A 12915-nucleotide genomic window follows, 5' to 3' on the forward strand; every position below is an offset into this window, starting at 1 on the left:
CTCCAGCCCTTTTATCATCTTCGTGGCCCTCCTCTGGACCTTCTCCAACTGGTCCATGTCCTTCTTGTGTTGGTGGCTCCAGAACTGGACACAGTACTCCAGGTGGGGTCTCACCAGGACAGAGTAGAGGGGGAGAATCACCTCCCTCGACCTGCTGGCCACGCTCCTCTTGATGCAGCCCAGGATGCGGTTGGCCTTCTGGGCCGCAAGGGCGCATTGCCTGCTCATGTTAAGCTTCTCATCCACCAGCACTCCCAAGTCCTTCTCCTCAGGGCTGCTCTCAATCCATTCCCCGCCCAGCCTGTATTTGTGCCTGGGATTGCCATGACCCAGGTGCAGGACCTTGCACTTGGCCTGGCTGAACTTCATGAGGTTGGCACGGGCCCACCTCTCCAGCCTGTCAAGGTCCCTCTGGATGGCAGCCCTCCCTTCCAGCATGTCGATGGCACCACACAACTTGGTGTCGTCGGCGAACTTGCTGAGGGTGCACTCTATCCCACTGTCCATGTCGCCGACAAAGATGTTGAACAGGGCTGGGCCCAGCATGGACCCCTGGGGGACGCCACTCGTGACCGGTCTCCACATGGACATTGAGCCGTTGACCACCACTCTCTGAGTGCGGCCATCCAGCCAACTCCTTATCCACCGAGTGGTCCGTCCATCAAACCCATGTCTCTCTAGTTTAGGGAGAAGGATGTCGTGTGGGACTGTGTCAAAAGCTTTGCACAAGTCCAGGTAGATGATGTCAATTGCTCGTCCATTGTCCACCGATGCCCTCACCCCGTCATAGAAGGCCACCAAATTGGTCAGGCACGATCTGCCCTTGGTGAAGCCATGTTGGCTGTCACCAACCACCTCCTTGCTCTCCATGTGCCTTAGCATGGTTTCCAGGAGAATCTGCTCCATGACCTTGCCAGGCACAGAGGTGAGGCTGACCAGCCTGTAGTTACCCGGGTCTTCTTTATTCCCTTTTTTAAAAATTGGGGTTATGTTCCCTCTCTTCCACTCATCGGGGACCTCACCAGACCGCCACGACTTCTCAAATACAATGTCCAGTGGCTTGGCAACTTCATCCGCCAGTTCCCTCAGGACCCGCGGATGGATCTCATGAGGTCCCATGGACTTGTGCATCTTTTAGGTTCCTTTAGGTTCCTCAGATGATCTTTAGGTTCCTCAGATGATGGACAGAAGCTCAGTGTATGAATTACCAGGAGGACAGAAAATTGAAGAAGAAATTCAAGGAGTGTTTTCAAGCATATAATCTCATAAATCTGTTAAAAGTCGATGGCTTAGTAACTTGCCTAGGGCATCTAGCTGAACCACACTTTGTTGCTTGCGATGAAGCTCACCACTGGTTAACAAGGTACCACACATCAGGAGCACTAACATGGCAGGTTGCATGTCCTGGTCCTGCTGTTCCTAATCAGGAACTGTGCCAGCTCAGCCATGATGGCAGTAAATGAAATCACCCTGCCCAGATCAGTGCGTTCTGTCAAGCCCTTTCCCCGCTTACCAATCATGGGCATCCCTAGGGTTTGGTATGGGCACTCCAGGCTGCCTCCTTGTGTCCTTCCAAAGACAGCAGAGTAAATGGCTATCACCATGCTCTTCTTACAGCTTAGCCTCAGCTTGTCATCTTCACAGGCTACTTTACTCTTGTACTCATCTGGAAGGAAACAAACACTTAATTACTCATTTGATCCAGAGACGAGCACTCAGCACGAAGGGAGCCCCCTCACCTCCCCACGGCATGGGCTTGCCAGAGGCAGCAGCAGTTCTGGGCATATGCCCAGAGCTGTGCATCAGGTGCCAGCACCATCCCAGCCTTACGACAGCGTTTGCTAGAGTAGCGGTGATGGTTTTCATTCTGCATTCTCTCTCTGGCATTATCAGCACATGTAATGAACATATTTTAACCTAGCACATGTCAGTTCCAGAAAATAGCTCATAATTTCATTTTGTAGACAAGTAAGCGAGGCATGGCAATTGAGTGATTCCCACACGGTGATATTAGAAGCCTGTGGTAGGGGAAGGTGAAAGCCCATCTTTAGGCACCTTTCTCATTCACAAATCAGCTCTTTATGTGCCAAGCATTTATTCTACATCACAGCAGCTCAAATGCAAACATAAATATGCTCAATGGCTTTTTTTCACAGCAGCTATCCCTTGGCAGTTCAATAGGAACTATACTAAATTTGTAAATTATGGAAGCTGCTCTTGCCTGTTGCAAATACAGATATGCAAAACTGCTCCTCAAATCCTTCTTGAAACGGTCAGTTCAAGAATGCTAAATACACTCTTGCTTTTGTCAGGCTGGTGCACGCAGAACAGTCATGCAGTTTACATCTGTCAAGGAGACCGGGCAATTATTTCATAAGAAATCACATGTCATTCCCTTCCCTTTACTATTATTATTTGTATTATGGGAACCCCTAGAGGTCCCAACCTAGAACAGGCCCTCCCCATGTATGTCTGCCAACACACCACAGAAGACAAACACTATTTTGAACAGCTGAATCTTTACAGCTAGACAACTACAAGTGTGAAAGAAAGAGATGAAGCAAACTGAAGCGGCACATCTATGGTCACCCCAACCAATCCAGGGCACAGCCAGGAATACAACCTCAACCTCCCCAGCCTCTCTAGGGTGACCTTCCATTGGATTATGTTATTTACCATTAGAAATGTATCCACAAGCATCCAAATTGCTTAATGGGAAGAGTCCCTGACCCATGGTAACCTCCCAAGCATGATCAGTCATTTCATCTGAAATACTCTTAGTTGTACCAGGTCAAAATTGTGCCACAGAGCACACTAAGCACCAAACAGTGTGGATAATCATCAGCCAGTGCCTGGGGTTGCCCTTAGCCCTGTATCATTTACTCCACAGATATGACTTTTGCCTCTCCCCATCACTGGTTCTCTATGCCTAATATCACACATATACACACATATGAGAACTTATGAAAAGTCCATATGCATCAAACTACTCAGTAACTGAGAACACTAGCTAACAATTACTTCGTCATTTAATACTTAAGTCTTTACCTCACGGTAGCTAGCACTTAATGTGACTTTTTTTAACTGTTTTGTAAATATAGGCTCAATAATAATTTTTCCTTATTGGAGATGGAGAGATATTTTCCACCAAAGTTGCATTATAAAATAATTTAGGTTGGAAGACTCCTCAGGAGGTCATCTGGTTAAATGCCTGCTCAAATCAGGGCTAATTTCTACATTAGATTAGTTTTTTTTCAGAAGAAACTGCACAGAGAAAACGTGTACCAAAACATGCATATGCTGATTTAAAAGAAATGTCTGAAAAACAAATGACTGCTCATACTTAACTTGAAAATTCCTATTGAAAGTAAAAAAAATAGCCCCCTCAAAATAATCTATTACCTGGCAATTAGAGCATCCACCTGGAGTGTGAAAACCCTCACAGTCCAGGTGAGAATCCAACCCCTATACACTGTTCTGGTACGTATTCTTCCTTCTCACTCTGCAGCCTTTTTACAGAAACCTCTGAAAGATTCTAGTTTTAATCCCACTGCAGGGAAACTTTCAAACCTCTAAAATATTTATTGAATGGGAAAACACTTTCTCATCCATCCCTGTAGATGAAGACCTAACTCATTCATGGAAGAATATTGCTGAAGAACACACATCCTTTAGCAATACCCACAGGGATAAACCCACGAGCAGCTGAGTGTGTAAAACAGGGAGAGGAATCAGGAATAGAGGCTCTTTTCCACATCAGAGTACGCAGAGGAGAGGAACCTCATACAGCTGTGAAGAATCAATAATCTTTTTATCTATGTGGGTATTTCATCTACAATCACCACATAGGCATCTGAATAATACTCTGAACATACTAAGGGTTGTTATCTTCACATATAATTTTCTCCAATAGGATTTTTGTTTCTTCTGGGAGGGAAATGTAACAAAATCTTTAGCCTGGCTATGCAGTGTAAAACCTGACAGAGTATAATAGAACTTATAGACTTAATATGCTGGGGTTTTTTTCTTAGGAAAAAAACCACGAATTCAAGTTAGAAGCACGAAGGCATAAAGCTCTGCAACAAGACAAGCTATATATAGTTAATAAAACAATACCTGGAAAGGGAGAGTACTTGTGACTGGCTGAAGCTGTTGAAATATGAAATAGCTTATTTAACTTTAGAAAAGCATCAATTTTGAAGCCTCTAATGAGTGAGTGCCAGGGTCCACTGCGAAGGTCTTCTTTCTTGCAAGGCACTAACTCAATTTCCTCTTCTGATTTGGTTATTATTAGCTACATCTCCCAATTAACAAGTATAACTAATCACTTAATCTCATGTCCTGTGGACCCATTTACAGTCCTTAGAATATTTATTAAATTCTATTGACCTTTCAAAGTCAGAGCTTGTCATTTAGAAACTTGACTAGGATTTAAACACAGTGAGTGTTGCATTTAGTCCAGGAGACACTGGGATGCACAGACATGAGCTGGAAGTCAGTCCAGCAGTCCTGAGGCAGTCGGCAACAAAACTCTACCTCTCATATTTGCAGTTCTTACCCTTGTAGCTGCTCTGGGAAGTCACGTTCAGGCCTTATGGAGGAAAGTGCCTGATGGATGGCTTAAGACAATAGAGCGGGGAGGTGAATCTGAGTGCACACTCCTCGGGAATCAGCGCAGTTTATGGGTGATGTGTTCCTGGCACGCTGCAGTATGGAGTGAGAGGGCTGTGTCACCTGAAACAGATGCCACCTCCTCATGGTCCCTAAATACCTACAGGAGCTGCCAGTTCCCAAGGCTCTTGCTGAGCCCAAACTGGTTAGGGCTGCAGTTCCCTGAGCTGGCACAAATAGAAGACATTGTTTTCTTAAAAGGAATTAAAAAAAAAGAAGAAAAAAGAAAGGATGAAATACACAGTAGTACTTCAGACTCCCAAAAAGTTCCCTTAAGCTTGGTCACTGGAGAACAGATACTCTTAGTGTTTCTGGGCAACCTGATAGACATCTGGATAAACAAACAGACAGACAGTGATGTTACAGTGGACACAAGTCCCTGGAAGTATTTTCTGCTTCATAGCATTGCCACCTCCATCTCAGGCAGAGTGAACCAAAGCCAGCTGTCTTTCATCCAGACACTGATGGCTCCCAGGCACTGGATGATGGTAAGGACTGTGACTGATACAGATAAAAAGACAGAGCTAAGCATCATCCACGTATTTACTGGTGCTTCAACCCGTAATAGCCTTATATAAATATTGAAAAGAACCAAGGCAGCGTAAGTGGCAGAAGAGAGCTGGGACTGGGAATGAATCTGCATTTTTCTCTCTCACTCTCCCAAAAAGAACTGGCCTCCTACAGATCAGTCACAATCTGGTCCTAAGCCTGCTATAACTGTTACAGTCTGGATATAACTCAGTCCAAATGCAAACATTTGTATTAGTGGGTTTCACGTTTCACCCTGAAAAATTAAACACGCTTAAATGGCCTAGGAAAGGTGGCAGTGATATTCAGCAAATGGCTTACTCAACTCTAATCCCCTATGCAGTCATTTGTAGGGCAACAGAGATTTACCGTGATTAAGATATTTGCTAAGGATAATATCCCTTTTATTACTGCCTGTTTTCAGAGACACTGGCTTAAACACAACTCAGTAGAGAGAAACCAAGGAGGGAACAGCTGCAGGCTTTTCTAGACACTTTTTTAAAGGTCATTATATGACATGATTATAACAGAGCTACAACAATTAAGGGAAAACAATTATAAATGTTTCTACTGGAAAAAATGGCTCTCTTTAACAGTAAAGTGAACAAAAAGACCCTTTGTAATTACAGGATGTGCACAAGAATATTAAAGTATTGACCTGTAGGAAATACATTTACCCAGTGTCTTAAGAACATTTTCACCTATGGTCCGCAACAATTTTCTGAATGGTCATGACTGGGAACGTCAAAACTAAATGTAAATTGCCTCAATCTCTGCAAGGCCTTAGAGATAAAAGCTACCAACATGATTTTGTGGCTAACGAAGTGATGGAATGCATTAATGCCAGAGGTCTACCTTGTCTAAAATTGTATTTTTCAACAGAACTTGTGGAAAAATTTATGAAATTTTGCTAATTAAAATATACATGTTTCACATAATCAATGCATAATAGTTGACCCTATTTCCAGATCAAAGAGCTGGAAATGCATGTAAAGAGAAATCTGTCTTCCTCACAAAATCCTAAAGGATTTACATCTTAGAATTGGGGATCTGAACAAAGAAAGATATTTAGAAGGAAAAAGAGATGGTTTTGCCCACTTCCTTATCAGGTCAGGATTGTTTTCCATAGAAGACTATCTTATCTAGTTTATAACTGTTCAATTAACGAGACTGCACCCAAGATGCCACTTCAGAACAAACTGCACTCCATGTTAGCTTTAGACGATTTTTTGCCTTGCTTGCCTTCATCCCACCTTTGTTAGCTGTTCCACTGCATACCACCCAAAACAAAGAACATTTCTTGCCTTGAAATTCATAACTCTTCATTATAGCCACCAACACCTATTTTCCTTTAGCTGATAAATGAAGGTGTTTAACTATTGGGCGGTGGTTAATGTTGGTCTGTGAAAAAAGGCATAGGGACAATTCACTTTCTCACCCAGTCACTCTCTCCAGAAGAACTTGTAAATGGCAGATGCATCTCCAACGCTCTGTGTCTCTTTTCCTACCTCCACCTTGTACTGCAACTACCAGATACAGGTTGGTTGCAATGTTGAACAGCTGAGACGCACAGTGGGACAGATGGCTCAGGTGGAATGTGCAACCTTTTAGTCACAAGTTAAAATTCAACAAACTTTTATGGACACTGGAAGTCATCACTAAATAATAAAGATTATAATCTCACATGTGGTGAAATTTTGCTCATTTCAGCACATGTCTAGCCAGAATACTTATATTGCAAAAGTCACCACATAGCAATTTTTTTTTGTGTCAACCTAAAGAGAAAAGCTAAAATAAGGGTTAATCATGGAAAGATCAACTCTTTACTATGGATGTAGTCACTCCAGATCATAATTCACAGAGTCACAGAGGACAGAAGACACCTCTGGAGACTGTCTAGGCCAACCCCTATGTTCATACCAGAGTCAGATAGAGCAGCAGGTTGCTGAGGGCCATGTCCACTCAAGGTTTTAACACCTCCAGGGATTAAGACTCCAAAACTTGCTTGGCAACCTGTCCCAGTGATCTTGTTAAACGTGTGAGACATTAGCATAGTGAGCACCTGTTACTATCTCTTCCAAGGGAATTAGGAAGATGAGTCTCCAAGACAGGAAACCTATCAAACACTAGAACAGACAACTCTAAGCAGCACCTTTGAGCAGTGCCTGTGCACCAGGACTGCCCATGAACAGCTCATCTTGGAGACAACATCCAGTACCCTTCCTTGTAACCTGTGACGCTCATTTATATATACGTTTATTTTCCCTAATGACCAGCTGATTCCCAGGGCCTTCTGTAAGATATAGAGAAATTTTTTTTTAGTGCATGTAGATCTAAGTCCATCCTCCCAAAATTAAACTAGATGAGTACACCTCAAAGCACCGAGCAGAGGTGCCTTGGACAGCTTTCAAGCACCGAGCAAAGACTGAGCAGATGTGCCTTGGACAGCTTTCACTGACTTCTGCACTCTTCTGTGAAGAAGGTAATTGGACTAAAAGTATATTTTCCAGTTAGTGCTCCCCTTCAAACCTTTTCCCCACACTCCCATTCCTATATTCCTATACTTACTCTTCATTTCAAGTAAGCATTTGTTATCTGAGTTTTGCGTCCTCTTTTGCCCTTTGGAAGATATAAACAGAGTCTGGCCTCCAAGTCCCCAAATGCAAATAAGATGACATAGATCAGAAATTCCTCACAGTGGCAAATGTCTGCTATGGCTTCTCGCTTTTTGTTTTCTTCCAATTTCCTTTCACTTCTGACATGCAGCTCATATCCTGAGTTCCAGAGCTTCCTCCTCATCTGTGTGAACGTGCTACTAATGAGAACTCTCCGTTCATCTCAGGATTTGAATAAATCCATTCTCAATCAAGTCAGCATTCCCTTAGGCAGGATGGGGCGGAGGAAACCCTTCCAGGACAGTCAAGGTCTCCAGAGTTCTCAAGTACAGCCTTTCCTCTGACTCCACCACAAGCAGTTACACTGTGGGCTACCTGGTCATTCCCTCATTTCAACAGCCAGGATCTAAAAAGGATTGTCTCCTTTCATTTGGAGCATAAATAACTGAGAATGTCACAAAATCATACATTTGCACAGAAATACTTTTTAACATTATTTCAGTTCAGTTTTCCCTTTGCGAAAGTTTTTGTGAAGATGCTGTAAATTAACTTTTAAAAATTGAAGTTTGCTACCCTCAATGGCATGGAATGCACCACTTACTTCTGCAGAAGTTAATCTGAAACTCTGAAAGATACAGCTTGTGTGACAGCCCAGCGCTATATCAAATAGGCAGTTTGCCAACTTCAGAAGTACCCTGAAAACTCCAGAGTGTCAAGTTCTGGAGTTCTGAAACCATTTCGACAAGTAAGAAAATTGTTCTTTGCAAACGACCTTGTCACATTCCTTTAAAATTAGACTCCTAATGCACCCATCCAATTTACAATGTTTAAAAGGTGCCTTTCCCCACTGTCACTTTCATTAGTCTGAAGTAGTTGTCTTTTTATATTCTGCTCTGAAAAGGCTGGCAGTGTCGCAAATTAACTGCTACATTTCATTTCCAAAGTTGAGTTCAGATGCACCTACTTGCACTTTCCTGTTGGACAAACAGAGGTATATGGTTATCTCTAAGTAAAGGAAAGAGAACAGTATAAAAATATATATGCTGGACTGCAAGATGAGAGTTAAACAAAATACTTAGGGACCAGAAACAAATTTAATTCTCATCCTACTTCTTCCATTAATGAATTGACCTTGTCAGGCTGGAGAGGTGGGCCTGTGCAAACCTCATGAAGTTCAGCCAGGCCAAGTGCAAGGTCCTGCACATGGGTTGGGGCAATCCCAGGCACAAATACAGGCTGGGCAGAAAATGGATGGAGAGCAGCCTTGAGGAGAAGGACTTGGGGGTGCTGGTGGAGGAGAAGCTCAACACGAGCCAGTAATGTGTGCTTGTAGCCTAGAAAGCCAAATGAATCCTGGGCTGCATCCAAAGGAGCATGGCCAGCAGGTTGAGGGAGGTGATTCTGCCCCTCTGCTCCACACTCATGAGACCCCACCTGCAGCACTGCATCCAGCTCTGGAGCCCCCAACACAAGAAGGACATGGACCTGTTGGAGAGGGTCCAGAGGAGGGCCACAAAGATGATTAGAGGGCTGGAGCACCTTTCCTATGAAGACAGGCTGAGAGAACTGGGGTTGTTCAGCCTGGAGAAAAAAAGCTCTGGGAAGACCTTACAGCAGCCTTCCGGTACCTAAATGGAGCTTATAAGAAACATCAGGAGAAACTTTTTGGCAGGGCCTGTTGTGATAGGACAAGGGGTAAACTAAATTAATTTGGGCTGATTTTCTGAAGCAAGTGTGACTTACTGGCACTCTGCTGCCTGAGCCTCTGCCTTACCTTTTATTAGTCCTCCTTCCAATGACCTGAGAATCTGCTGCATAAATTTCTGTGACATTTGTCAGAAACATTGAGATGAAAAATGTAGTTAAGTCCCTATATGTTTTATAAGAAGCGGTAGCCAATTACAGAAGAGAGCCAAATCAGTGCCAGAGCTGGTTGTAATTGTTGCACTGTCCCACCAGCCAACAAGCATGGATGTAACACCTGGACAATTAGCATGGATATAAATCTGGACCAGCTACACCATAGGAGGCAACATAGGAAGTATGGTGAAAACTTGTTACTGCAATGAAAAGATGGGAGGAATGCACTAAGGAAAAAATTACTTGAATGTGTAAGGAAAAAGACTTCATTAGTACCACTTTTGTTCTTCTGTTCCAGTGATGGTGTAAATCTGAAGTAATGCTGCTTAAAGTTAATAATAAAATAGCTGAAAGGGAGAAATTAGTCTTACATCATTAAAACAGTCTTCTCCAAGTGTTAAAACAATGGCAATAATAATTCTGACACAGGAACATTAAAAGGATATCAGATTGATATTTTTGCATATAATCCATGGGGTTGCCTAGAGCACAAAATACGGGAAAATGAGTCCACTAGATTAAAAGCTAGTTCACTACTGTCCTAGATAATTAAACACAGACTATTCCCTCAATGGCTTTGCGTGAGAAGAAAAAATGTAGCTGGGAGAAAGACAGTTACCACATCTCCCAAATTCATCATGGATGCTTTAGAAGTCCCAGTTCCTGGAGACATGATTAGGTGACAAGCTCCAGTGCCTTTCAAGTAGTCAGAAAAATAAGTGTATTACTGAGAAGAGCTTGAGGCACCATTAGTATGATGAAAAGCTGAAAATATCAGGACATATCTGGTTTTAAAATGTAGAATTCATTTTAAAACCAAATGTGGGACTGATATTGAAAAAATATTGAAGAAATTCACAGCATTGGAAAGAGTTCATCACCATGCCTCTACCCCAGAGAAGATTTACTTGTCTCTGCTTTTTTCGCAAGAGACATTTATTTGAGGAGAGCAATTGATCTATATTTTCTGTCCTTAATAAGTCCACATACAGGACCTCCTGCAGAAGTACTGTATAAATTTACTTCCCTATTCTGTGAAGGCTACATGCATGGTTTAAACTGTGGGTTCAATACAACAGATCCAAACTTTCACAAAAGTAAACCCTTTGTAGCATCTCAATTTTTTTTATAACCATATGGTTTCTGGGACACGCTTTTCTTTTCACAGATCTTCACCAGTATGCCAGAAAATTTTGAAATCTGTCATACAGAGCCTGCAAACCTCTACCACAGTTGGACCGTGTTGAGATTTAGATTTATGGGTTTCATTTTTAAAAACTTGGCTTCCTTGTGTTTATCCTGGTTAGTTGCCCTAAGGACACTCTCTTGCTCTTCTGGGGAGAAGGCTCCCAGATCACTTTGTCTCTGGCAGCAGCCAAAGCCATTCATGACACCTGAAACACCATCCAGAACGCAGCCTCCATCATCAGCACAGAAAGGTATCACAGGTGCCCACAACACCTAAGGATAGGCTGGATCTCCTGAAATCTGTTGTACCTGAGGGCAAAGGCTCCTAGTTCCTTCTGGCAACGCTACTGACACACCTGTCCCAGTATAGAAAGACTGCAGTGTATCCCTTCTTTGTCCTTCACTGAAAATTTGTGGCTTAAAAGGGTTTTTTATCCTTATTTTTTCCCTAGGAACCCACTGAAAACTTAAATATCAATTGACAAAGGGGATCTATAAAAGTCACAGCTCTATGATTTATACAATTTTAGGATATTTCAGAATTTGTCTTTTTTAGTGGTTTACATCTGGATACTGGAGAGCTGATCCAGCAAAGGGAATCTTTCCACCTACATCAGTAGGAAGCACCCTGGTCTTCCTTGGCTCCTTATTATGTCAATAATAGCTGACTGGTGAGGTTAGAAAGAAAACTGGGATTTTTTTTTTTTTCTTTTTTAACTCTCCTGGGTCAGCAGCAGTTTCTTTCCCTGTGGGGGCAGGGGCTGACAATAATCTCCGCATTCGCTGACAATGAAATCATGCGTTCCTCTTAATCCCGCTCCTGACAGCCAAGTGATTAGTGCGCTACAGAGATAGGGCTATTTGACAGCTCCTGAAAATCTCTCTGCATCAACGGATTAAAACAATATTAATCGTTAGCATTAAAGTTTCTCTGACCCCAATTGCAGGCTGATGGATCTGCCCTGTGTTATTTATAGCGTTCCTTTACACCTTTTCATTGCCACAGCGTTGGCTGCCTGAGGTTTTATTGCCCTTATAAATTTCCACTCCCTGAACCATCTTAACAGTCTTGAAATAATACAGATAAGCAAGCTGATGAATGCAGGAGGTAAAAGGCTTATTCTGCTGCCCTGGCGGCTGGACCAGAAGGATGTGCCCATTTAACAGCCCTCATTCCATGGCCCTGCTTTGGAAAGCCTGGCTCCCCAAAAAGCAATGCGGCAAACAATACAGTGAACTTCTCCTGCCACCAATAAACCTGTCTTACGAAGGAGATTAATGCTTTTCTGAAAGGGTTGATAACTACTGAATTACCAATCTATCTCAGCACTAAAATCAATCACCAGCCTCAAAGGGACCAGGAATAAATTTAGGTCCCTCTTTGCTCTCGCCTGAAATTTCTACAAAAACTCTGCTCTTTCTATAGCCCTCTGCTCTTGCTCACAGCATTTTGCAAATTCTGCCTTGGGAGTGAAAGCCTTGAGGAAGTGACGGCACCAGACTTTTCATGCCACGTTTACTGAGTTTAACAGAAAAGGTGCAATCCTCAGCCCAGCTGAGGCAAAAATCAATGGCAAAGCCCACAATAGAGACAATATTGAAGGAAGGAATTGTAGGGAAGTGAAAAGATGAATGATCACTCACTGCAAGCCCAGGCAGTCCTTACAAAATGTCCTTTCCACACATATCAGCCAATCTGATTGAAATCTGATGAGCAGACCCGACCAATTTCCCAAGACACACAAGGCAGCTTCACATTCACCAGCAATTGGGGATTGCCAGCACAGGGAATGACTCTTTGCAATTCTTTGATAGCTGGAAAAGCTCTACCACAAGTAATGGCATCCTGCTGTTTGTACAGGTTTGGAAGTACCACTGGCAAAAAAAAAATCACACATCCTCTCCAAAAGGCAGGCACTCATGGGACACAGCATGGCAGCTCCATCACTGTATGATAAAAACTGAAAATTTGAGGATGACATTTTTATCAGAAGATGGTCTAATTGGAATTAATTCCCAATTAATTTAAAAATTCAGTTGCTTTCTAAATAAA

The 12915-nt window shown here is 42.8% G+C and overlaps 1 protein-coding gene across 2 annotated transcripts in view; it reads right to left on the reverse strand.

Moving 5' to 3' along the window:
- The window catches only part of EVA1A (eva-1 homolog A, regulator of programmed cell death), a 209406-nt gene that overhangs the window by 120660 nt on the left and 75831 nt on the right, over nt 1-12915 (reverse strand). For both annotated transcript variants that reach the window (XM_086745806.1, XM_086745805.1), the window contains exon 4: nt 1514-1666. In XM_086745806.1, coding sequence (XP_086601932.1) covers nt 1514-1666 — 153 coding nt within the window. The remainder of the gene's footprint in view (nt 1-1513; nt 1667-12915) is intronic.

Source organism: Chlamydotis macqueenii, chromosome 3, assembly GCF_036417535.1.
Source record: "Chlamydotis macqueenii isolate bChlMac1 chromosome 3, bChlMac1.mat, whole genome shotgun sequence".
Taxonomy (NCBI): Eukaryota; Metazoa; Chordata; class Aves; order Otidiformes; family Otididae; genus Chlamydotis; species Chlamydotis macqueenii.